Source organism: Chelon labrosus, assembly GCF_963514085.1.
Source record: "Chelon labrosus genome assembly, chromosome: 8".
Taxonomy (NCBI): domain Eukaryota; kingdom Metazoa; phylum Chordata; class Actinopteri; order Mugiliformes; family Mugilidae; genus Chelon; species Chelon labrosus.
In genome coordinates, this window is record NC_140358.1 from 15,290,350 (window position 1) to 15,313,458 (window position 23,109).

General features: G+C 44.2%; 1 protein-coding gene across 1 annotated transcript in view; it reads left to right on the plus strand.

Moving 5' to 3' along the window:
- Positions 1-23,109, plus strand: part of LOC311491886 (uncharacterized protein) — a 117,506-nt gene that overhangs the window by 71,558 nt on the left and 22,839 nt on the right. Inside the window, exons 3-5 of the mRNA XM_084549947.1 lie at positions 14,448-14,492; positions 17,387-17,394; positions 18,484-18,510. Coding sequence (XP_084406073.1) covers positions 14,448-14,492; positions 17,387-17,394; positions 18,484-18,510 — 80 coding nt within the window. The remainder of the gene's footprint in view (positions 1-14,447; positions 14,493-17,386; positions 17,395-18,483; positions 18,511-23,109) is intronic.

Here is a 23,109-nt window from a genome sequence, read left to right on the forward strand (position 1 = left end):
GTTAATTTGACTATCAAAGTCCGTCTCATATCGGTCGAATGTGTGCTCGGCAGCCAAGCCTGCAAGGAAAATGTGAGTGGGTATGTGTGAGGGTCAGAGGTGACCTGTGTTGGAGTACAGTGGCAGATTTATGGGCTCCACCAACCAGAAGGCTGGAGGTCACATGTTGACTTTATTACACGCCTTAACCATCACACTCGCGCAGAAAGCGGCGCTGCACACAGATTATCAGTCTGCTGATGCCAGGTCATGCGTGTTGAGGTCCAAGTCATAGATAAAGCAGGGATGAGGTTTGCCTGACATGTGCATGAGTGCGTGTGTGTGCAAGTGTGTTAGCATCTGGCCTCGGGGGTAATCCATATAAGGTCTGATTAAGATGGAGGACAGGGGACATTGATCAGTAGAGAAACAAGCTCGGAAACAGATGAAGGAACAAAGTTGGATCGTGTTGCCCTGGATCATTAATATCTATCAGGAGTAACACGGAGCTTAAAACAGCCGGACATGGATGGATGAGAAGATGAGGAAAATAAATAGGGAGAAATTTCACGGGGTCATAGAGTAGTCCCTCTCTTCTTTACTACATTCATTAATTATTTCCCTCCCTTCTGCTGTCACATCCCAAATAGCTGATCTCCTCTGAAATCCAAACCAAGAATGTTTACATTAGTTTAGTGTTTAAGTATTTATTTTGATGTACAGAAATAGATTGGTTTAGAGAACTCTTCAGTAGAGGAAGGTGTGTGCTTCCAGACGACAGCTAGCTTAGCTTAGCTTAGCACAGAGACTAAGCCCAAATTAAAAAATTAAAAAAACAAAGAAAATAGCCCCCAAATTGATAGGTTCTGGATTTTCAGGTCACTGAGTTGGACTTCCTCCTCCGTCTCTGCTGTGATATCTGCAAGGCAGAACAGATAATTAGGTCCTATAGCTTCCTGTGCCAAAATCTGCGTCTTGTTCCTGCATTTATTAAAGCAAGCGGAGTGAATTTGAAACATTTGGCCCCCTGTTTCCCTCCAACAATGGATCTGTTAATAAATTCCTTTAACGGTCGATTCAGATGGGAGAAATGTGCTGTAAGCGCCACTTGATCATATTAGGGTTTGCTTAATGCCATACTGGCTTAGCTTCAGTCAGGTGTATGACGGACAAAGCCTCCATTGTAGTAAATTTTACTATGAAACTCCTCTGGTCAATGTATGAGGCAGGCACCACTCTGTGAAAATAAACATAAAACATTTTGAAAGCGCTACCACTTGGAGCCTTAAGTCGCTTTCAAACTGACCGCAAAATTTAATCCTTGTACCTATGTATCAGTTTACCCACAACACCCGCTGATCTGGGACTTAGGCTCAATTCAAGGATCTATCCGTTGGTCAGAGTGGCGTGACGACCACAGGCAGCTTCTTCCGTTGGACGTGGCAGTCAAAAGCTGAAGCCTCAAGCATGTCCGAAAGCTTGAGGCGTCCCCGGTGCACTCCACCAGGGTAGCTCCAAAAATAAATGTTTGTGTCTGGAGAATATTCATGAAATATGTTCTTTGTGATACCCAAACGTGAGCTTTTACAAGTAAACGGACGAATTCAGATATCACACTCTGGCGCTTGGGTGTGGAGTTTGGGTTTTAGGCCAGCAGCAGCAGCTGAGGCGGCTTGGCAGGAAACTTGGTACAGCAGGAGACGCCGGTCGATGTTCATATTGGGTGTAAAGAATAAATCCCATTACGTCAGATTGGAAACATGTGTCAGGAGTGAATGGAGGTGACATGACTGACTTTCGATGAGGCGTTACATGACCGTGTGTTGAGTGAAATAATAGCTAAATGATGTCTCATACGCTGCTTCCTCTCGCTCTCTCTGTGCAGCTGCGGTCTCCTGTCTTTTGCATATATGCTCCTTCTCGACTCTTATGCAAGGTCACTTTGTTATGAATGCTCACGCAGGGATGCGATTGGTCCACGGCGGTGAATGGCACATACCTCTGTCATGCGCTCCCAGCTGTGTTTAACTTTCATTACTGCACACGAAGGCTATCAGACATATCAGCTGTGTCAGCCATCTATCATGGTCGCAGCTGTCGGGGCACACACAAACTAAGATGGTTAGGGACACACACACACACACACAAACACAGGCAACTGCGAAGATCCTCACTCACCAATCCATAGAGTGGTGGTCTTTCATTCAGGGCCATCTGCTCAGAGGAATGCCAAACTCCATTTACCTTGATATTTATTGAGGATGATATTATACATTGCAGGTATTTGAATGGTTGAACGTAAACTCAGCGCGTGCTGAAACATCAGACTGATCCCATTCTATCAGCGGCTGTGTTCAAGGCTCGACAGCCATCCCAGCCATGTTCTGACCCCAGGAACCTGAGCGGCTTATTGGACCAAATATGGGTGCAACCAATCGGATAAACATGACACACGACCCCCGTGCCATAAAGTTCACACTGGGGCAAGGCTGCACCTGCCACAGGGGCACAACACACCGACGCACAAGCACAGGCCCAGCGTACTGTCCCCGGGTCTCAAGTCTCACAGAAGTGAATTGGTTTATTTTGCATCGGTAACATCACTGCGCAGGGAGATGATGGCGTCATATCTTGAGGCTTTCTGAAAGGACATCCTACTTACACACACCTGTATCTTTAAGCCTTTGAAATAAACAGGCGATCATCTTTAATAGTAGCAGCTGATAACGCTCATTTTCAAATGCCACAGAGTTTATCGCGGAGGCAGCCGCGGTGACCTAAGTGACAGACCAAGTTCATGTCACAACATGCTGCAGCAGACGCTCAGAGAAAAAGTGGCGTATGGCGTTTAACAGAACATTTAGGTGCATAGGAGTTGATTTTAAGAATTAACAGTGTATATTTAAATGTGTGTTAACTTACAGGAAAATTACATACACTGCAAAGACAGTTCTTACTGTGCCCTACCCACTTGCTGTTTTGAATTGTATTTTTGTATGATTTAACCAGAAAGCCCAGAATATATTCGCCCCAACAATAGGTTTGGCGACATCCCAGTTACACAGAGGGTAGAATAGTACTGAGCCATGGCGTCCCATTAATACATGTGTTGATTTATCAGAGGTCCATATGGTGGATTTGTCCAAGTTTCAGTGAGCCAAGACCCCCAGAGTGCCGATGTAGCTACACATCTCACTGTCCTACAGTAAATGGTATTTCAGTGGATTAGAAGCTATGTGAATATTTCCCCACATGGACATTTTCCTGTCAGACAGCCCATAAGCCTAAAGCGTCGGCAATTTTCTGTTGGAGCGAAGATATTTACAGTTGTTTACCAGCTCTTGGCCCTTCTTTGCTTTTTATTTTACATGTTCTCCTCATTTGGAGCTGCTCCACACAATCAATCACACTGTTCTGTGATTGGCTGAGGATCGTAATTCCACAGTAATGTTGATTCTCAGCCATTGGTCATTCATCCACACGTATCAGATGGCATTGTGGGTTATTTGCTTAAGTTGGAGTGGGTTCGCTGAGGGCAGTGAATTGGAGTATAATTACTACCAGACCAGAGACAGCAGCAGAGTGTTTGCAGATTGTAGATAGGTCCACCCAGATACATACGGACTGATGAAGCGATGGAGATAAGGGAAATGTAGACGATATGTGGCGGTGGTAGAGGCAAGCGATGATGGTGGTTATGTGGAAGGATAAACCTGAGAATATGTGGCAAAAAAAAAAAAGTGAGTAAGGGATGGAGGAAATTAGATTATATCCAAGAGTGTGTTCAAAAATAATGTTTAGAAATGTTTAATAAGCAGATATTCGTTTAATAAAACTCTGAGTTGAAGGAAGTGGTCACAGTGTGGAAAAGTAAATAAAGTAAGGTTGTTGGAGTTAAACAGGAAAGGGAGGCATGGTGTATGAATGGTTTGGCATGCAGTCATCAAGCAGGAGGTTTGAGCCTGCTTTGTGATGGTTTCCATCGCCTGAACCTTTTCTAGCCCAGTTGGAGCTGCTGTGGATGCAGGCCGGGACTTCAGTTGGCAACCTCTGGGTGAGGCTCCCAAAGACGTTGCTGGCTACTAACGATGTGCACCGAGGGCTCTCTATCTCTAGCTATTCAACTTTGACTTTACAAATTTCTTTCTCTGTCATAACACGGGTCTGTTGTTCTGTCAGTAGGCAAATGTACATACAACCTGCAGATCTCCAACCAGTAGGGTTGATGCAGGAATAACTCACATGCTCTTGAAATGAATTATTACTGGATAATCTTGATGGGAATAGGCGTTTTAGGTTGCTGGAGTTTACAGAGATTCTTTCTTTGGCTCAAAGAGGAAGCGGAAGGCTTTGTTTTATTCTACTCGATTTGGGATGTTTTGTCACGTTAAGATAGGGCTAAGCATAATATGGACTATACTTTGATGCATACTCTGGCACTGTGTTATAGTTCAGGTGTGTTTCATGAGGATAATTCAATCCAATTGATCTCTGGAATGCAGTCCAGTTTATGGCGTGCATCTGTGGTGTGTCTTCAGAATTAGTGGAAACCCCACTTGTCAGGCAGGATCATGACGCAAAGTTGATTGTTGGAGCTCCATTGGACATTGGATGCAACTGACAATTCATGTTTCACCAGGTTTCAGCTGGGTTACAGGTCAATCAGACTGATTTCCTTATCATCGGGAGATTCCAGGCCTCTGCTAAACTGGTATTTAGAGGATAAACTGAAGTTGTAAATCCCTGCAACGTGCAGTTTTCTTTGAGGTTACCCTTGAAAGCTGTGGCTCTTGGTGTCCCTCTCATCAGATGGTGAGAACCTGCCTCCTCACCATTAAATCAACACAGAACAGAAGGTCATGATGTCCTCTTAACATGTCGATAGAGCTCCTTCACCTTGTTTCTAGTATTGCTGCATTAAATGGGCCTTTTCTCAGTCCCCTCACGTACCAAGCTCTAATGTTTGGCATTTAAGCTAAACCACGCCAAGCCAAGTCACGACTTTGTAATCAGCTTCTGAACCACCTGCCCCATGTTGTCCATGAACTGCTTAGTGCGTGGCTGGAAGCTTTAGGAAAACATGGTTTTCCAAAGCAGCTGTAATTGACCTGTCTGTTTCAGGTGTGAAAAAATAGCAGAAAGAAACCAGAACAAGAAGTTAAGCTTAAGGTAAGGGCTAAGGGCACTGTGAGGGCGAGATACCTGTGAAGAAGAAGGGAGTTAGAAACGGTGGTGGAGATTTGAATTTGATTTCATTTGGCAGACATTGCACAGAGAGGCCAGGCTGGTCTGAAGAAAGCCGAGGGAAAGGCAGAAGGTGGAATTCTTTCCAGAGGAGCCGTCAGGGTTAAAGTAGGAGTAAAGCTCCCCTTTTGAGAATTCACACCATGTTCCCTCAGCCGTGGCCCACACATTGTCTTTTATTACACAGACACACACAAATACTGCAGTTTTCGTTTAAAGTCACGGTGATTAGTGCTCTTTTTCTCTTTGGGCCCTTACACTTGAAGACCCACCCCCGCTCTCTCCATGCCCGGCTCTCCGGTTTTGCACTAACGCGTTCCAGAACGCCAAACTAAAACCACATTTTATAAATGAATAAAGGATACAAGATAAAAGAACATTTTATCCTGTTGTGGACCACCATTCGACATAGACTGGCCCTGGACTAAACCAGCACTTGAAAAAATGGTTGTGAAATTACCACTGTGCTCACAGATGCTGGTGATGTTTATCACATTTAAGAGTTTGATACTTGATACTTTTATCTTGTGTCACTTTATCCAAATGCGTTTAAAGAAAGCTCAGCACTTTGCCTGTTCACAGCACAATATCATCACGTTTAAGCTCATGCTCCTTCAGGTGACCCGTGCATTCTTTTATAATCCTTGTTCTACATATGTGCCAGTATGTGTTAACCCCCGTGTTTACTCTCCCTGAGGACTGGATTTGACACTTCCAGACTTCCTGGAAGTCCAAAAGCACCGTTGGCCCCAGTCTAATTTGATCTACAAACAAAACCTTCATCCTCACCTCAGCATCGCACCAATGGCTTAAGTCCCCTGCCTTCAGCCACATCTCCCATTTGTCATGGGACTCACTGGTTTCCTCCATCTGAGAGCGGCGACTGGTCGCAGGAGGTTTGCCAATAACAAGTGCTACTCCATTAACACATGGTAGACCTGTTTCTCAGCCTATGACAGGAACAATGTGCAGATATTTCTAATTCCGAGCTGAACCCGTACACTGCAGGTGATTGTCAAGAGGTGTCAGGATTTGTGTGTTCTCAAAATCCTCCTGGGTATCCAAATTCCAGCGTCTGTGGTTGCAGTCCCCGCAAATGGGGGACTGCCTGAACGGTGCTCACAGAACCAAGCTCCTCCCAACACGACCAGCATCAACAAACACACAGTTGTGCACGAACGTGTGCACGAGTGTGTGATTCACATGCAACCGAGGTAGGGTTTGTTTATCTGGTGTCGACTGATGTAAAGCACAGTCACGCAATGGCTTTCTCTTTCCCCAAAAAAGGGCACAGACTCACAAATGCACTTGAATTAACCTTTTAAGACCGAAGGCGCCCTCTGAAAAAAAACTTTCTAAAACCAAAGTGTTGTTTGAAAACAACCTCTTAAACCTGAGGATTTTCTGAAAAGACATATCATCTTAAAACATTCTCACGCTGTAACCAGCTCGTAAGCACGGACATTGCACCCACTTAAATGGATGTGCATGCATTCGCGCTCATAACAAACTCCAGACATTTTCTACATTTTATCATTTACTAGTATTCCTAAGTATAAATAGGGTTGCAATGGACTGGTGATCCAGGATGTGCGCTCCCTCTTTCCCAGTGCCAGCTGGGATTGGATCCAGCCCCCCACGGCAATCAGGATGAATAGATCAGTGGCTTTTCACAGTGAATATTGTCCTGCAAAAGGAAATCAAATGTTTAGGACAACATCTAGTTACGAAGTTTGTTGGGGGGAGTTTTTTTTTCCTACACTATAATACAAATTGAGTTGGTAAAACTAAGACACGAAAGTTATTGTAACTTATAAATAATGATAATTTCTTGATTCAGCTTGATACTATGAGTTAAAACAACTTATTAGGTTTACATTATGTATTGAAAAAATTTTTATCTCATTTTATCTTTTCAAATGAACCCACAATTCCTCACTACAACTCTCCACACTCCACAGCTAAACAACTATATTCACATCAATCGCCACATTAAGTTGAGAGCACTGATGCTTTTTTTTCTACTCAGATTTCCCATCTTAACCACTAATGACAAGTTTTAAAGCTTACCCACTCACTTCTCATTTGTTCAAAAATGGAACATTTATTGTTAAATATACTGATCATGTACAAAGGTTGGTATTGGTGTTTGAAATAATGCTCTCCCTTAGGCCATTTAGAGAGGAGGAAGACATGGAAAAATAAAATCTGATCTACCAAAAACAGCATCTTTGGAATTCATTCCTGGTCGGGAAACGGGTTCTAAAATCCACCCATCCGTTACGCTTTTGGTGCCAATATTTTTGCTGGCGTTGTAATACATGGTGTAATCCTCTTTGGTAGAGCATTTTTTCAAAGGTATCTGCATTTTAAGAAATGTAAAAAATTACAGCAGCCTCCATATCTCATCTCATATCACTCCTCGAAAACTTTTAAAACTCAGTTCACTATCAAAACCTTGTCATGACTATTAGAGTGAAAAAGAAGAAAAAAGTTCACATGATTTATTGGGGCTGTAATCTTTTACAGTGTATAAGTAAGAAGAAGTAAGATGGTAGGAACTGAAGACAAAGCTTTTGTCTTCTGGCTGCTGAACGTTGGTGCTCTGGTCCACTGCTCCCTTTTTGCTATGGACTGGTGCTGGCTTTGTTTTGCAAAGGCAGTCTCTTTGTTTTGGCTGCGTCTGTCCGTGTGTGTGGGGTGAGGCCCGTCCCCGCCTTCACCTCTCGTTAGGCGTGTCGCACGCTGGCTACCCAGGCAGGCTTTCAGCACCAGCCCGACACTCAACGCAAACCACCCGCCAGACGTCACAACAGCAGACCAGATGCAGAACGCCAGTGCCTCTTACTCCCCAACCTGTGTGCACCCAGGAACAAATACGTAATCACATTTTGTGCACCCTCAGAACACAAGAGAGCTGAGTAACGGACAGCGGTCGGACACCTAAACAACCCTGCAGCTGTAACAGCATACTTGCATACACATGAGGTTTACTGCAGCGTCGCTCAGCCACGACGGACCGTGTCAAGAAAACTATATGTTGATCACACTCCCATTGGCATGAAATAGGCATCCGTTCCCTCACACAAACACGCTCTCACATAGCCTTTCTCACAGATGCTGTCTCTCACAGGTCCAAGAAAGCTTCTTTGCTGTCACGCAACACTTGCAGCTGAAACTAAAACAGGAAGGTTGTCTTCTTATTTCTCAATAAAAGATGACCTTTGCACGAACAACAGAGTGATGTTTACTGTATAGCATCTCTCTCACAATCACAGAGGAGAACTGGAGCTCACACAACATGCAAAGAGTGCATGAACAGATTTATAGAGTCTGACAGTTCATGATGATGATGCGTTTTAGGTAACTTGATCGCTTGATGAAATGGATGCAAATTAAAGTTATGATATTATACTGGGTTAATATTTTTTTTATTATCTTATACTAAGTTACATCCCTACGATTCACTCTTCTAGTTCCACAGCTAGACTTGGATCCAAAAGCAAATCCGTCCCATTATATCCCCATGTTTAAATCCCACATTTATGACAACTGTACAGGTGGTGAATCTTTATATAACTCACTCGTTTGAACTATGTCAAGGCTTAAAGTTATGCATAAGTACCTTTACTTATGCATAACTTTAAGCTTATAATGTATATGTATAACCAGGCCCTTCAGTGACAGGTGGATGCCTAAAGGTCACTCAGTTTCACCCACACTCCATTTGTCTATTAGCTGGAAGTCAAACGGACTCAGGTGGATGGTGACGCTGCTCCTCACTGAACTACAAAACTGTTCTTCAAAAAGCTTATGAGTGGTGTGTCCTTCAAAGTGTTCGTCCATCTTTATTTCCAGTGAAAGATCACATTTGAGAATATTAAGTTTTTTACATCACATTTTTCACTATAGAATGGTCAGGTTTGGTGAAATGTTAAAAAAAGCTCATTAACACTGCTAGATATCGTGTGATAACAAGGTTGTGAGATCTAATAAAAGAAGCACTGACAGGCTCAGTTTGGATTTCGATAACTTCCCTCTTTGACTGTGGTTATCTGATGGTACCCACTGAGACGCCGAATAGGCACGAACTCTGTCTGACCCCCCGAACAAGTGAGACGCGGGGCAGCTGGAGACTGAATCATCGGCATGTGAATCACATCCGTTGTCTTCTTCTCCTTCCGCTGCTGTTTACATCCACAGCATGTGTCCACCAACTCCCTGGAACAAAAGCTGGACAAACAGGCAAACGATGACAGATCAGGAGACGGCGATCGAGAAGTAGTTTTCTCTTCAGGCGAAGACGCTTAACAGCTGTCCCCGTCTGTGCAAAGATGAAATAAAAGGCAAAGAGGGGACATCTCACGATTGTTGATCAGTAAACAGCTTCAGCGATATCAAGTGACCCAGATGTATTATTGTGAGCAGTTAAATCATTTCTTTGACAAATAGAATAGCCACTCACTTGGTCAGTTTAAACAAAGGCTGCATGTTTCTAATCAATCTTGAGTCTGAAGCTGGATTCTTTTTTTAGTCCAGCCCAAGCATCTTATGCCTGTCTCATCATGTAGGAAACTTTAATGTTTGCTGTTTGTGTGGATGTACAGAGACCCCTCTGCCATGCTTTTGTGATTGCAATTAAAGAAGTTAAATGTACCACTGAGATTTTAAAGTATTCTTAAGCGGGAAAAAGTAAAGAGAGAGGTGGTGCCACAGAGACACATTGCCTCCAGCTATAATGGAGGCAAGAAGCTGACCTTCGCTACTTACACCCTTCCTCTCCGCACTCCCACCCCACTATTCTCTTCCTTTTCGCTAAATTTAATTTTCCCCTGTTGCAGGAGGAGTAGCTATATAGGGGTGGAAGTGCAGCAGTGGAGGTGTGTGTGTGTGTGTGTGTGTTTGAAGAGTGGACTGATAGGTGGATGGATTTAAGTCCCGTGGTTATGCATTCAAAGTATCACATTCTGCTATGTTCAGTTGGCTCTTTATTGCTCCCAGTTGTTGGGTTAAACAAAAATGGGGCCTAAAAGAAGGGAAGGTGGAGGGCGGCGCTCCACCAATCCCTGCGCTTTGTTCCCTGGAAGCACTTTGTTTGTGAGAAATGTCACAGTAGCTAAATCAAGCCGAGCTACGGCTTTAAGAAAGCAGATGGAGGATGGAGGGATGGATGTGGGTTTCCTTGAGCAGGAGACTAAAGTTGGCGTAGATGCTTGTTTTCAATGCACGGGCACAGCTACAGCTCCACTCGGATCCGTTGCACTTTTCAGCAGGATCTCCAGTCGCTCACAACCGTGCATCATGTCGTCTGTGTCTGGACTAAAATGGTGCAGTTAAACACAACACCAATATATCTCTGTAGTTGTTACTCGACATTTAAAAAGGGAGAACAGAAGAGCGAGGCTAATGCTCTGGGATGCTAGGAAGCTAGGAAGAGCTGCAAACTGTCTTATGGTGCTGGTCTCTCCTGAATTATGATAATGAATTATGAATATGATCAGTTGGTGCATGTTTTTTTTCATTTAAGATGATCATGTCATCGTGAAAATATTGAGGTGAAGATGAAAAACCAGAAGAATCCTCTGTGGCTGCCCTATTGATTTTCCTGATTGCTTGCTTTTCATCACTTCCATTTCTCTTCCTGTGCATTTGTTTGCCAGGCTTCACAGCCAATCAGAGTCATTCACACCAACGCGCTCCACCCCCCCCCCCCCCCCACTCAGCGTGGCCGGTTGGTGGAAAGCCAGCGACAGTGGTCCAACTAACAGCAGCTCTGCGGGAGACATTGCCGAAACTAGGCTCGCAGGCCTGCACAGACAATCTGACACCAGTGAACCGTCAGTTTGGAGTTATGGCCCGTTTAGAGAAACAAACATGTAAAGACTAAAGACGGGCGCTGTATGTGTTTGCTTCCCTTTGGTTTTCTCACACAACATAAAAAAAAGGCCATTGGGGGGAATTAGTCTGCTCGCAAGGCTCCAAGACAAACCTTCGAATGCTTTCCAGCCCCACATAAAGAGAAGAACAAAATATGTGGAGCCTGAGATGCAGCGCCTCAGGCAAACACACACTTACTGTATCTACAGTTCAAATGCAGTTCATTGTGTGGTTTCGCATTATCATGCTCTTCCCAGACAACTCTTTATTGTCCACGTGCTCAGCCGAGCAAGTGTCTCTTAGGAAAGACAACTTCGCCGTCTTTCCTAAGAGACACTATGCATAGATCTCTTTAACTGTCTGACATTTGTGAAGGTCCCTTAGTCTTTCTTTAAGTTTTTCAACACCTGTTACAGTGAAGGACAAGCTCATCATCTTGTCCTCCCATCTCAGCACAGTCGAGCACTGAACCCTTTTTTCATCTTTCCTCAGTCTGCTTATTCAGCATCCTCCCATCTGCTTTACATTGAGCAAACCAATCATTTGGGGGAAATGTAGTCTTGTTTTGTCTTTGAGTTGCAAAAAGTTTTTTGATGTTGATAGCATTGGACCTCTAAAAAGAGAGACAGGAAGGGAGGGATAAGTCAAATTATGATGCCGACCATTTTCGTCTTTTCTGGTACGTCGAGTAAAACATGATCCTCCAGACTCCTGCTCTCTCTGAAGCGCTGTTTCTATCTTGGTGTTCTTGTGTGACATTTCCCGACCCTGGCATGCCGCTGTAACGCAGGAAGTGAGAGCTGAAACCAAAGTCACGTCACGGTTGTTTGTCCGTTCGGATACGTGTTGACTGTTCTCTTCTGGAATAGGAATCTGAGCTACCTCGAAACATGCATGCACTCTGCTCTCCGGCGCTGCTGTTTTTCCCATTAATTCCTCCAGTCGATCCAGTCCTACTTCAGCCTGTCATCGCCCGCCTCCGTTCCCCCTCAACTCTGCCACTCAGGGCCAGTTGCACTCCTACATTTCAGTCACTATGACGCCTGCTCCTCCGGCATTTGGCGACCAACTTTTTCGCTGTGCAGACGGCTGCCTTTTATGTCTCAAATAAAGGTAGAGCAGGCATGGCCGTCGTGGCCCATAGCTTATGAAACATATCCCCGAAGAGGAGGAACTGTTAATGCCCATTGACCATGCATGTACAAGGGTTGTGAAAGCATTCATCCATCCATCCCTTTACTGACTTCCTCCATTTCTGCTCCACTACTCTTGTATCACGGCCATCTTTTCCTCACGTTCCTGCTTCTATGCACGTCGTATTTCATTTCTCTAACTCCACTGTCTTACCTCCCCATCCTGCCACTCCCTCACACATTCCTTTCCCCCCTCTTTTCCAGCTTGTCATCTAGCATCTCCCCAACTCCATCCCTAGGGGGAATGCTACTCTCTCTCTCTCTCTCTCTGCAGAGGCCTCTGCTTCGGTAGAGCATCTCCACGCTGCCGTTTATGGCTGTGGAGGCTGAACGAGAGGAAGCAGAGCCGACTGTGAAATATGGAGACTATTAATAATAATTCCACGGCTGGCAGAGTGCGCATTTTCTGGCATATGCGTCTGAGGTTTGAAGGTGTAGAGGTGTTAAATGAGTAAAACGGCTCAGACATAAATTTTAAATGAGACTCGGTGTAGTAGGTGCACAGCTGGGCTCATTCCTCTTTGTTACACCGCAACAATAGTCTTTTCTCTTTGCCAGCAAGTTCCCCTGGGAGCTAAAATCGCCAAATTGAATCAGATAAGGAGCAAGAAAAACATCAGTTAGGTAAAATTATGGTTTCAGTGGAACATATTAGACAGGGCCAATCTTAAAATTGAGTTGAAGTTAACTCTTTTTCTGCTGTTTCTTCAATCCTTCAGCAGCGAGCCCATTAATAGCTTGTTGCTGTCACGTTCGGAGGGAAGGAAGGTTGAAAGTGGGAGAGGTAGACACGAGCACCGACTGAGCTCTCTTTGAAAGGGGCTGGCGGAGTCAGGAAGTGATTAGGCCTTTACAATAACGCCAATAATGACAATAGGGAAAACATGTCTGCAGCCACAACCACTTAGCATCAGGAACCCAGCATGGTTCCCATTTCATTATAAGTGCAGGGGAGGATGGACACATGGAAAGAAACGCATAAGGAGTAAGGTGCTACTTCCACCAATGGCAAGCGGAAGCTTTAGTTCCATAGTTGTACTTTACGTGGGACGTTTTCAGTTTACAGTAAGATAAGTTGTTGTTAGATGAACGAGGGGTCTTTGCTCAACTCGGCTGGAAGCTGGAATGACAGCTGTATCGAGCTAGCTTTCATTAGCGTCATGTTGTTTGAAAGCTCCAGCTGGCTCGTTGTGTAACAAAAACCTTGTAAATACCCACTGGGTGGCTACATAATTTATGCCATGCCAAAAGACTGAAGCTCAAGTCAGACAAAAAAATAACTGCACTAACTGATTATCCATGAAGAGGAAATGAAGTAAAAATCAGGACTGTTTGAGGCTGAGGCCTAACCGTCGTGTCAGACACACCTAAATGCGGTGTAGTAGCGTACAAGCACGCACAGTTTAGGACAAAGCTAATGTTACACCGACCTCTGTTAGTGTAGCTTCAGTGGAGTGGACGGATACCACACAGTCGATGTATTTCTAATGTAACCTGTAAGCTCACAGCTAATCATTTTCATCTTGGGGGTAGTTCTATTAGCCCATCTGTAGTCCAGTCCTTACACGTTTGTTTGGTTTTCTCTTCTCTTCCTGTATGAGCAGCATCATACAGGAAACACTCAATAAAACACTTTGACAAGAGCTCGAGAGATGTGCCGTGACTAGCTGCACTTGTTTTTTGGCGTGGTCAAGTGCACTTGTACAGCGGTACCTGTATAAAATTGCCGGTCGAGTCGCTGACGCAAGTCAGAAGCGGCGTAGACGTGATTCATGGCCTCGCAGCCGCATGAGGTCTGGAAGGAGAGGGGGTCGAGAGGAGCCGCTCGCCGGCCACATCGACTCCTGTTTCTCCTTCAGCCCTCCTGCTGTTTTTCACGGCTCTGCCCGACTTCTCCAACAACAGCAGAAATCGTTTTACCGTGAAGGCGGTGGTACGAGCTGCGTCACTGCGGGGTCAGAGGAGAGGAGAGGAGCTGGATGAACCCCAAATCTCTGCTTATGTCATTTATGTACTGTGCCAGCTCATACAACTTTAACGCCAGGCAACACATGACCACAGGCAGTGAAACAGCAAGCGATGCTCAGTTGTTTTCTACTCATCCCTGCAGTGCTGACTTGAGGGATTTATTGCCCTGTCTTTGTGTTTCCACAGGACCTCCAGGAAAACGTGGACGTATGGGAAGAAGAGGGGATCCTGGTAAGAGTCGCCCATTACCTGCTTTAATTGTTTATTCCTCATTTTTTTTCCTGGAAGACGCACACTCTCATCTCTCTCTTTCTCACTGTTTTCCCCGGGTGACTGAGTGATAAGTTTGAGCCGACTGCTGGTAAAGGCAGTGATCCGAGCCGGGCCGCTGGATGATGGGCTGCAGTTGGCCCTTCTCCCCATCCCTCCCTATTTGTGCCGACATAGTGCTAACTTCGGCCATGTGGTTGCGCTAACTTTGCCCAGATGTCAGCCGTTCTCGCTGAGCGGTAGCAGCTGTAGTACTACGGGCCTAATGAGAGTCCCCCTTGCCAACATCACGACCCACCATTACGACGCTGCTTTTTCTTTCCATCCAAACCGCAAAGCACTCATCGAGGAACCAGAACGGTGCAGGGATATAACTCTCGTCGAACTAAAGGTCACGGCGACAGATAAAGAGGATGTTCTCCGCGTTTGAGTCATCCCGATTTTTTTTTTATGTTTTTTATTAAGCGTCGACTCCAGCGAGCTGCGGCGCGACGATTTGAGACGATTTTTATCAAAACCCGTAGGAGTGGAGGTGTTGCAGGATATGTGTCAGATGGGAAACTTTCCAGTCTGGTTGTGATTCACTGTTGTGGATGTTTAATAGATGGGATCTGTTCGTGTGAACATGCTGACTAAGTGACAGATCACCAGCAAGCTTTAATGTTCTACTTAACAGACTGAGGTCATATCCAAATTTATCCCACTTTTTAAAACAGCGTAGTATAATTGAAACTAATTTTGATTATTTTTTTCGGAATCTAATGTCTGGGGAGGTTCTCTAATGGTCTAATGATTTTTGAATCAAATACAAGTACAGACTCAATATTAGACCCTATTTTCTGTTAGACAAGAAGGCCAAAGGTTTGGTATTTTTTTGTTGTCATCAACACCAGCCATCCAGTATGTTAGTCAGCCTCTTTCTGACATCCCCATCCTGTTTGTTGTTCTCAATCCCGAGCCAGTTGTGATTTACACTGCTGTTTGTAGAAATTATTTACTCAAGCAAGAGTTTAAATCATACTTGTTGGAGAGTATTTGTAGTATTTGCAGCATCGTTGCATTGTATGTGGGATTTACCCAGTTTAACATTGTGACTCATGTGTTTTTGGTACTTTCTGCACAACAGTGGTGGTTTTCTCACTAAATCCCAATTTTCCGTTTACCGTTCAACTCTTAATCGACATAAATCACAGGAAGCAATCCAGGTCAGCTAAAAGGCTTTATTTTTCACCAGGATGGTGTGTTTTTCCTGCCACTTTGTGTTCCGTGGGAGATTTATCCTGAAGAGGCTCGCTACTTAAGTTTGGGCCAAGCCCTGCGTCCTATTGGCCGCTCAGTGTTTGTCGCAAGATGGTCTGCGTCTGAAGGGCCGATGCGGTTTTGTTTGGGTTGTCTCTCGATTTTGTTAGTTTCTGGTCCGCCCGCTGCAGCCTGGGCTTCAGACACGCTGTTGCGCCATCCTCTAGCTGATGACTCCGGGACAGCTTTTTACAAGACCAGAATTTTCTCTCAGAAAAACAAATGAGAGCGGAGAAGAGAAACAGAAACCTGAATAACAGGAAAGACGGCAGACGGAGTAGTTAAGCATCTTAAAATCAGCTTTCACTGTCACCCTTTCTCTTTTTGTTTTGTTTTCTATTTGTCTTCTCAGTTTGCTTCTTTCCTTTTTCCTCTTCTTTTCCCATTAGCCTGCACATACACACCTGTCTCAAGTGCAGTGGTTAAAGCTGGTCTTTCTGTGTGGCTCTCCAGCCAGGGTCTGTTTGTTTACTTAACTGTCTGGCCCTTGTTGAAGCGTCTAGACACAGCTAAACTTGATTGACTCGGTCTTCATGCCTCATAAACCCCTACACCTCTCTCCTCTTCTTCTCTTCACCTTCTCACCCCTCATTCATCATTTTCCTCGCTCTCCTTTTTCACCCGTTCCATTGACTCAAACACCAAACGTCAAGGTTCACACAGATTTTGGTCACGTTCGCGAGAGTTTTTGTGTGTTTAAATGGTAACGAAACACCACAGATATTCACCCCTAAAAGGGGGCTCTGCTTTCAGTCTGATGAGCTGCATTGGTGGTATTACTCCAAATCGAGCCGTGCACTATAACTGCGTTAACAAGCACACAAATCAGCATCAAAATTGGTTTTAAATTTAGATCAAATGCATATAAACCAATAACTTATATAAAATCTTATAACAGCGAAATTATATTTTCAGTTTGTAGGGGGTTTATTTGGTTTATTAGTGCCCTCGGCCCAGACTGTTTTTTATAAGAATATTTCATCAGGACTGAAACCACGAGAATCAGAGGAGCTCTTTGATCATTACTGTTGTTTTTGGTTAGGCGACGTATGAAAAGCAGAATGAACGTTTTGCTGTTGAGGCTCAACATCAGAGCGCTTCAGTCACATCTGAGAGACTGCCGCGGAGAAATCTCAGAGAGATCTTTTTCATAGTTTAAAGGGACACTCCGTTTGCCAGCACACCCCAACCTTTTCACTCGCTGCTTGCCCTCCGTCTAATATCTTCTCAAGGAAGAAACTCTTTACATGACTTCATATCCTAATGCGAAACATTCCCCATTATCCAGAAGTCTGTTTATCATAACGGGTTCACCACAAACTGCACTGGCAGTGTCTCTAATGAGCTTGTTCTGTAGCATATTTCGGTGGTTAATTACACTCATCATCTAACGAACCACATTGCATGTGCAGCTTTTTTCTTGCATACCACTGTTCTGAGGAATTGATTGCTGTACAAGCCAGAGTTTGGCGTTGCTCACACATGCTGTGCTTCATGTGTCTGTAGAGATGTATAGTGTTTATGTTCTAATGCCTCATTTCTCTTCTCTCTTGCAGGGCCTCCTGTAAGTACAGTTTCATCCAGTCCAGGTAGTATTAAAAAGATCTAAAGAAGTGTTAAACACAGAGGTTTGGGAATTGCACAAACACACTGAATAGCTTCCCTCACGGTGCACTTTACGCTGCTCTACAAGCTGCAGGTCGGACCAGAAATAATCCTTTCTCCCACAGCAGTAAAACATGACACACACAGAGACACACAAACTGTCACACACTCACTCACACATGTGCATCCACCGAGCACGGCAATAAACGGACCACCTGGGGAACTGTGCATGTGTGTGGATGTGTGTGTGTGTGTGTGTGTGTGTTTCATGGTGATGTTTCAGTAAATCCTGCTGACATTCTCACTCGTTCCACAGATAAAACACACACAAACACACATAAACTACATTTTGCATAAAGCGGCTTCTGCCCTCAGGTTTGGAATTTTCTTTTAATATTCAAGTTTGAAATGTTGTGACCTGTCTGGAAAGAGCGACCCGCTTAAGTTTTTTATTCTTATTTTTTAAGTCACATGTGGCACTGATCAGACATGCAGAATGCTCTGAAAACGCACCATAACCCTTTTTCGGAAAACATTAGAACAGAAGAATATCCGGCTGTAAATCCGGGGAACGATATTACTGTCTGTGTTTTGTGTCTTTTTCCTGAACACACCACAAATCTGCATGGGATGAAACCGGCTACGTCTCATAAAACTGTAGAGCAGAGTCACTACTCCGCTAAGTAACAGTCTGTCAGTGCCGTTTGTCTGAGTCAAGTATATTGGCCAGAACAATAGATGCGATGAAAACAACTGAACAATATGTTTTTTTTTTTCCCTGTCGGTTGATTTTCAGTGTAAACACAAAGATCAGACATTGTAGATGTAAATGGAGGAAATGACTCCGCTAGAGTAATTATGTTTTGAAGCTAAGAACTGAATCTTTTGTATAAATCAGTAGAAACTCAGCCACGACTCTTTATATCGTTAATGACCGAGTCACACGTTGACCTAGTGAGTTCACGTAAATGCAGTGTGTTGTGTGCAGCTGTTGGTTTCTGTTCAAACTTGTCTCAGTGCTTCATGCTTCAATGTCTAACCTCACCAGGGCAAGGCTGGACAGAATGGATACCCGGTAAATTTGATTTTTAATTATCCTGTCACTCTTTGATTCACCCAATCGTGTATCTGCTCACCCCTCAGCTGTTTATCTGTATTCTTTTTCCTGCAGCTTTTTCCTTCAGCTTTTTCTTCTGTTCATCTTTGAATAAATTACCTTTACTCTAATCGTTACCTGTTCCATGACCTTTCTCCTCACAATATTTCCAGCTCTTATTAACCAATATATCCTGCTCCATGATTGAGTAGTGACTCAGATACTAAAGACGCAAGCAGACTTAGGCTTCAATCTTAAGGTGGAAAAGGTACAAAATAGTAAAAATAACTATAAATAGTGCGCAAATATTAGCAACCGTAAATAGCATTTGACATAAATTAGCAATCGTATAAAACAGGAGTTTAAATCATTCATCCACAAGGCACAAATCATATTTGAACACTGACTACTGAATGTAAAGCAGGTTGCAGATTTCTACCACTGACTGTTTTCACCAGTTCTCATGTTATCCAAGGATTTGGCGGCCTCTAGTGGTCAGCCCCCCCTCCCTCAACTTTCTCCACAACTGACAACTGAGAGGAAACAGCTCATGGGTTTGTTGATGATCTGTGGTTTAGCCATCATCAGTTTCTCATGTAATACAGAAACACCCTCAATTAACCCGAGAGCCGATGCTGCGTGAGCAACAGGATTTATGAGAGCTGCATGTATACAGATCGGTGAAGCTCGCGTGGCGGCACTGTGTGTGTGTTTGTGTGTGTGCAGGCCGAGTGTGTTCCTGTACACGCTCTGTGAGACACTGTCTGGTTGCCACGGCGACCCACAGTAGTCACCTGATGTTGTGTCTTGTCGGTGGTGTCGTTGGTGGTGCCTCATGTTGGCCTCATTTGGGATTTGGGGCAGAGCGGGGCGGGGGGGGGGGGCTGGTGCTCACTCCCAGGCAGATTCCCATACAGTCTGCCTGGCACTGCACAGCCCCGCTGACGGGAAATGCCTGCTGCTAATTACACACAGGTGGAGGGAGTGCACAGATAAGTGTGTGCACATTTGTGTTTGTTTGCCTGCGACTCAATACGTCTTTGTCGCAGTTTTCAGTCGAAATCCCGGATTTTTTTCTTTTTAATGTTGTTTTAATCTGTGAAACATTGCCTTAATGAATGATGTGATGTTGAAAATTTGTATAATCTTGTTAATCCTCGCCACACTGGTTAACATAATGAAATAAATCTTTAATAGTAGTACTACAATTACATAGAGTAAGCAGCAGGACTACTGGAGGAGCTCTGTGTGTAATAGGCGGTTTAGACTTCTGCGTCAAACTGACACAGAAGCTACGACGCAGACCCTAGCGCCGGAACTGGCGTGCACCTCCCCAGAAATGTAACTATGTGCCGCGCCGACTCAGACCGCCAGAGCTTTGATTGGTCCTCTTGGTAGCGGCATGTTTCCGCTTTAGTATTTCCGGCTGCTTCTCCATCTCCTCAATTTTCGCATCGGTTGTTTTGGCTCAATAAAGATGGAACACATCGAGGAAAGGTTAACTGAGGAGGTTTGGAGATTCAAACATTTGTGTGACTCGTCCTCGAAGCAGGAAGTAGAAACAAAAGTTAACCCAACTGGCAAAAAAGACACTAGTGTTTGGGTGGTGTTTTTACAGAGTGATCAAGACTGATGAGGCACAAGTATAAATGGCTTGCACCAGTGTTGGCCATGTGCGTAGCTTACAGTGCCTATGCCCCACAGTACTCTAAATGAGCTTTAAGTGTAAGAGGCAGCTTATGTGTGTATATGACTGAAGTAGCTCTAGATATATGAAGTTACAGTGAAACAACAACAGATTAATTATACTGGCAGTTAACATGTACCACAAATCAGTTCATTTAGCAGCATCTGAGACTATCGAGTTTCAAACACCGAGGCTTGAAAAGGGCTGTTCTTTCCGTCGGGTAGCAGTGTTTGTGTATCCGTGTCCATGTGTGCAGATGTGTAGGTGGACTCCATCCAGACACCCATAGTTTTTGTATCTCATCTCCACAGCAAAGGCCAGAGCTGTGGAGGTGATCAGAGGCCCGCGTGTGAATGTGAGCATTTTGCGTGTTTTCATTCACCGGCACCGGTAACTTTTCTCTCATGCGCGCATGAAGAGGGCATGTGCAAATCAACACAAAGTGAGTCAGTTGCCGGAGAGCGCTGCGGCGCTAACGGCCTCGTGCCAGAAACTTGCTCCATTTTTTTTTTTCCCTTTCCTTTTCCATTGTTAAAACAAACAGCCTTCCAGTACCTTTTTTTTTCTTCTTGTGCTCTCTCATCAGTTACTGCGCTTATTAGAGCCTCTCTGTCTGTACACATTACCACATCATTCAACAGCATCTACATTACAGCCCAAAGTAATTTGCATTTAATCAAGTACTTTACCTAAGTACTATTTCAGGGTAGGTTTACTTTACTTAATTTACAAATATTTTACTAGACTGACTTAAACTCCAGTACGATTCAGAGGCAAATATTTACTAGTTATTTCTCTACATATTTTGCAGTTTCGGACCAATAAAACTTTTTCCCACTGTTGTTAAAGCAACCTTAAATTGATGTTGGCCCCTTTTTTTTGTGCATTCTGCTTCACCGTCATGATTTAATGGGACCCTTGATATAACGGAGTCATTGTGTGAATATAAATTAGCTTTATTGGCCAAGTATGGTGTATGTATACACACCAGGAACAGGTTGTCTGCATTTAACCCATTCATTTGTGCACACAGAATAGCAAGCGCACTTCTTAGAGGAGTGGACACGATGCAGATTTTTGTCTTACTCACGGGCACTTCAGCCGTGAATGTATAGGGGATCTAACCCTCCAGTCCCTTCTCTAACCACTGACCGATGATTGATAATCTGAATTAAAACTGCATGAATTCTGCGTGTGGCAGAGTATTTCTAGTGTGGTGGTGCAGCTTTAAACATCTCAGCGCTTCTGCCGCCGCTAAACAGTTGTATATATGTGCATGCATGCATGTGTGCATGAGCTGCACTTCATTCAAGTGGCGTGCACATGTTGAGTTCGTCAGACTAATGCATGCAGCAGTCCCCTCCCGGTGAATCAGTAATACGATAAACAGTGTTAATGAAGTCGTGTGTATCTCAAGCATGACACTGCGATGAGTGTGTGTGTGTGTTTGCGCGTGCAGATGAATGTTTTCTCTCCCCCGTGCAACCCCTGTCACTTCCTACTCATTAATCACAGCCGAGCGAGGTTTGAGAAAAGAGCCTTCCCGCTGTCAAACAGTCAGAGTCAGACGGACTGACAGATCAGTGCAAACACACACCTACCCCCTCTCTCTCTCTCTCTCTCTCTCTCTCTCTCACTCATTCATATGCGCAGTCATCAGTGTGACCGGCCACGAGCATGTTTATATGAGAGTGCCCGTCTATGACAGGCGGCGGACCTCGCTCAGCAAAAATGGGCCAAGGCCTCCATTGTTCTTCTGAGGACAGATTAAAGCCAGACAGTCACCCAACAACATGTCAGTAATTTTCTGTCCCAAACACACATCACTCTGGTATGCTTTATAGTGCTCTTTGGTTCTGCTTGCAGCCACCGTCTTTTTTAAAAAGAGAAAATGTCATGTATCACAAATTATACACATGTAGAGCTAAGATTGAGTTTTGTCCCTGCAGCAACATGAAAGCAACTTTAGGGACCAAAGGGATTTTCAAGGAGGGAAAATCATGATTTTCAAGAATGCAACGTAGGCACTAACAAAAGAGAGGGAAGAGTTCTCACACTCTCCCCGTCTCCCTTCATTTTGACATCAGAAAATTAAGCCAACTGAGCCTAATGTGTGCAACGCATTACCATGTGTTTCTAGATGAGATGTCTGCTCTGATGTGCAGACACCAGCGTTTCATGCTGCATCCTCAACAATTACACCCTACTGGATAATTACCAGTCTGCACCGTAGGGAGCACAATAAAGACACTAAAGACGCCCCTCGCCCCTTTTCACTGGGATTAAGAGACAGCACAATGCATAAATAAACATGCACATTTCCACGGGCCCAAACGCAGCCATGTGCTCTCCTGCAGGCCAAGACATTTTCCAGAAATGCGTTTAAAAGCCTTCTAATTGCCGGGAATGCGAATCAAAACGTTTTGTTCATCTGTTGGGGGACGCTGCAGGACTAAATGGCACTGCAGATATGCGCACAAAGAACCGCACTTGCATAAAGAGGCATTATTTCATTTTCTCCCACATTTACTTGAGGTTTCGGCGGTAATATCAGGCCTAGTTTCTCACTTTTTCTCGCCATTAATCTCTCCGTTTTTTTCTATGCTCTCTTGTTCTCTATCCTCCATCGTTCTCTTCATTCTGCAGCCTGATCTGTTTGTGGTGTGAGATGAAGAGGTTTTAGTGGCAGCCCCCTCACCCCGGCCCTCCAAACCCCGACTCTATTATTTTTTTAGTTCAGCCTGTTCTATTTTTGTTTGAATTCCACCTCTTTTTTGTGCCTCGCAGACTGGTTTATTGTATCGTGTACAGTACAGCTGCATTAAAAAAAAAAAAAAAAGAAACGGAGAATATATTGGTCACATATCAAAAATCCAAATCTTTTGGCTTCT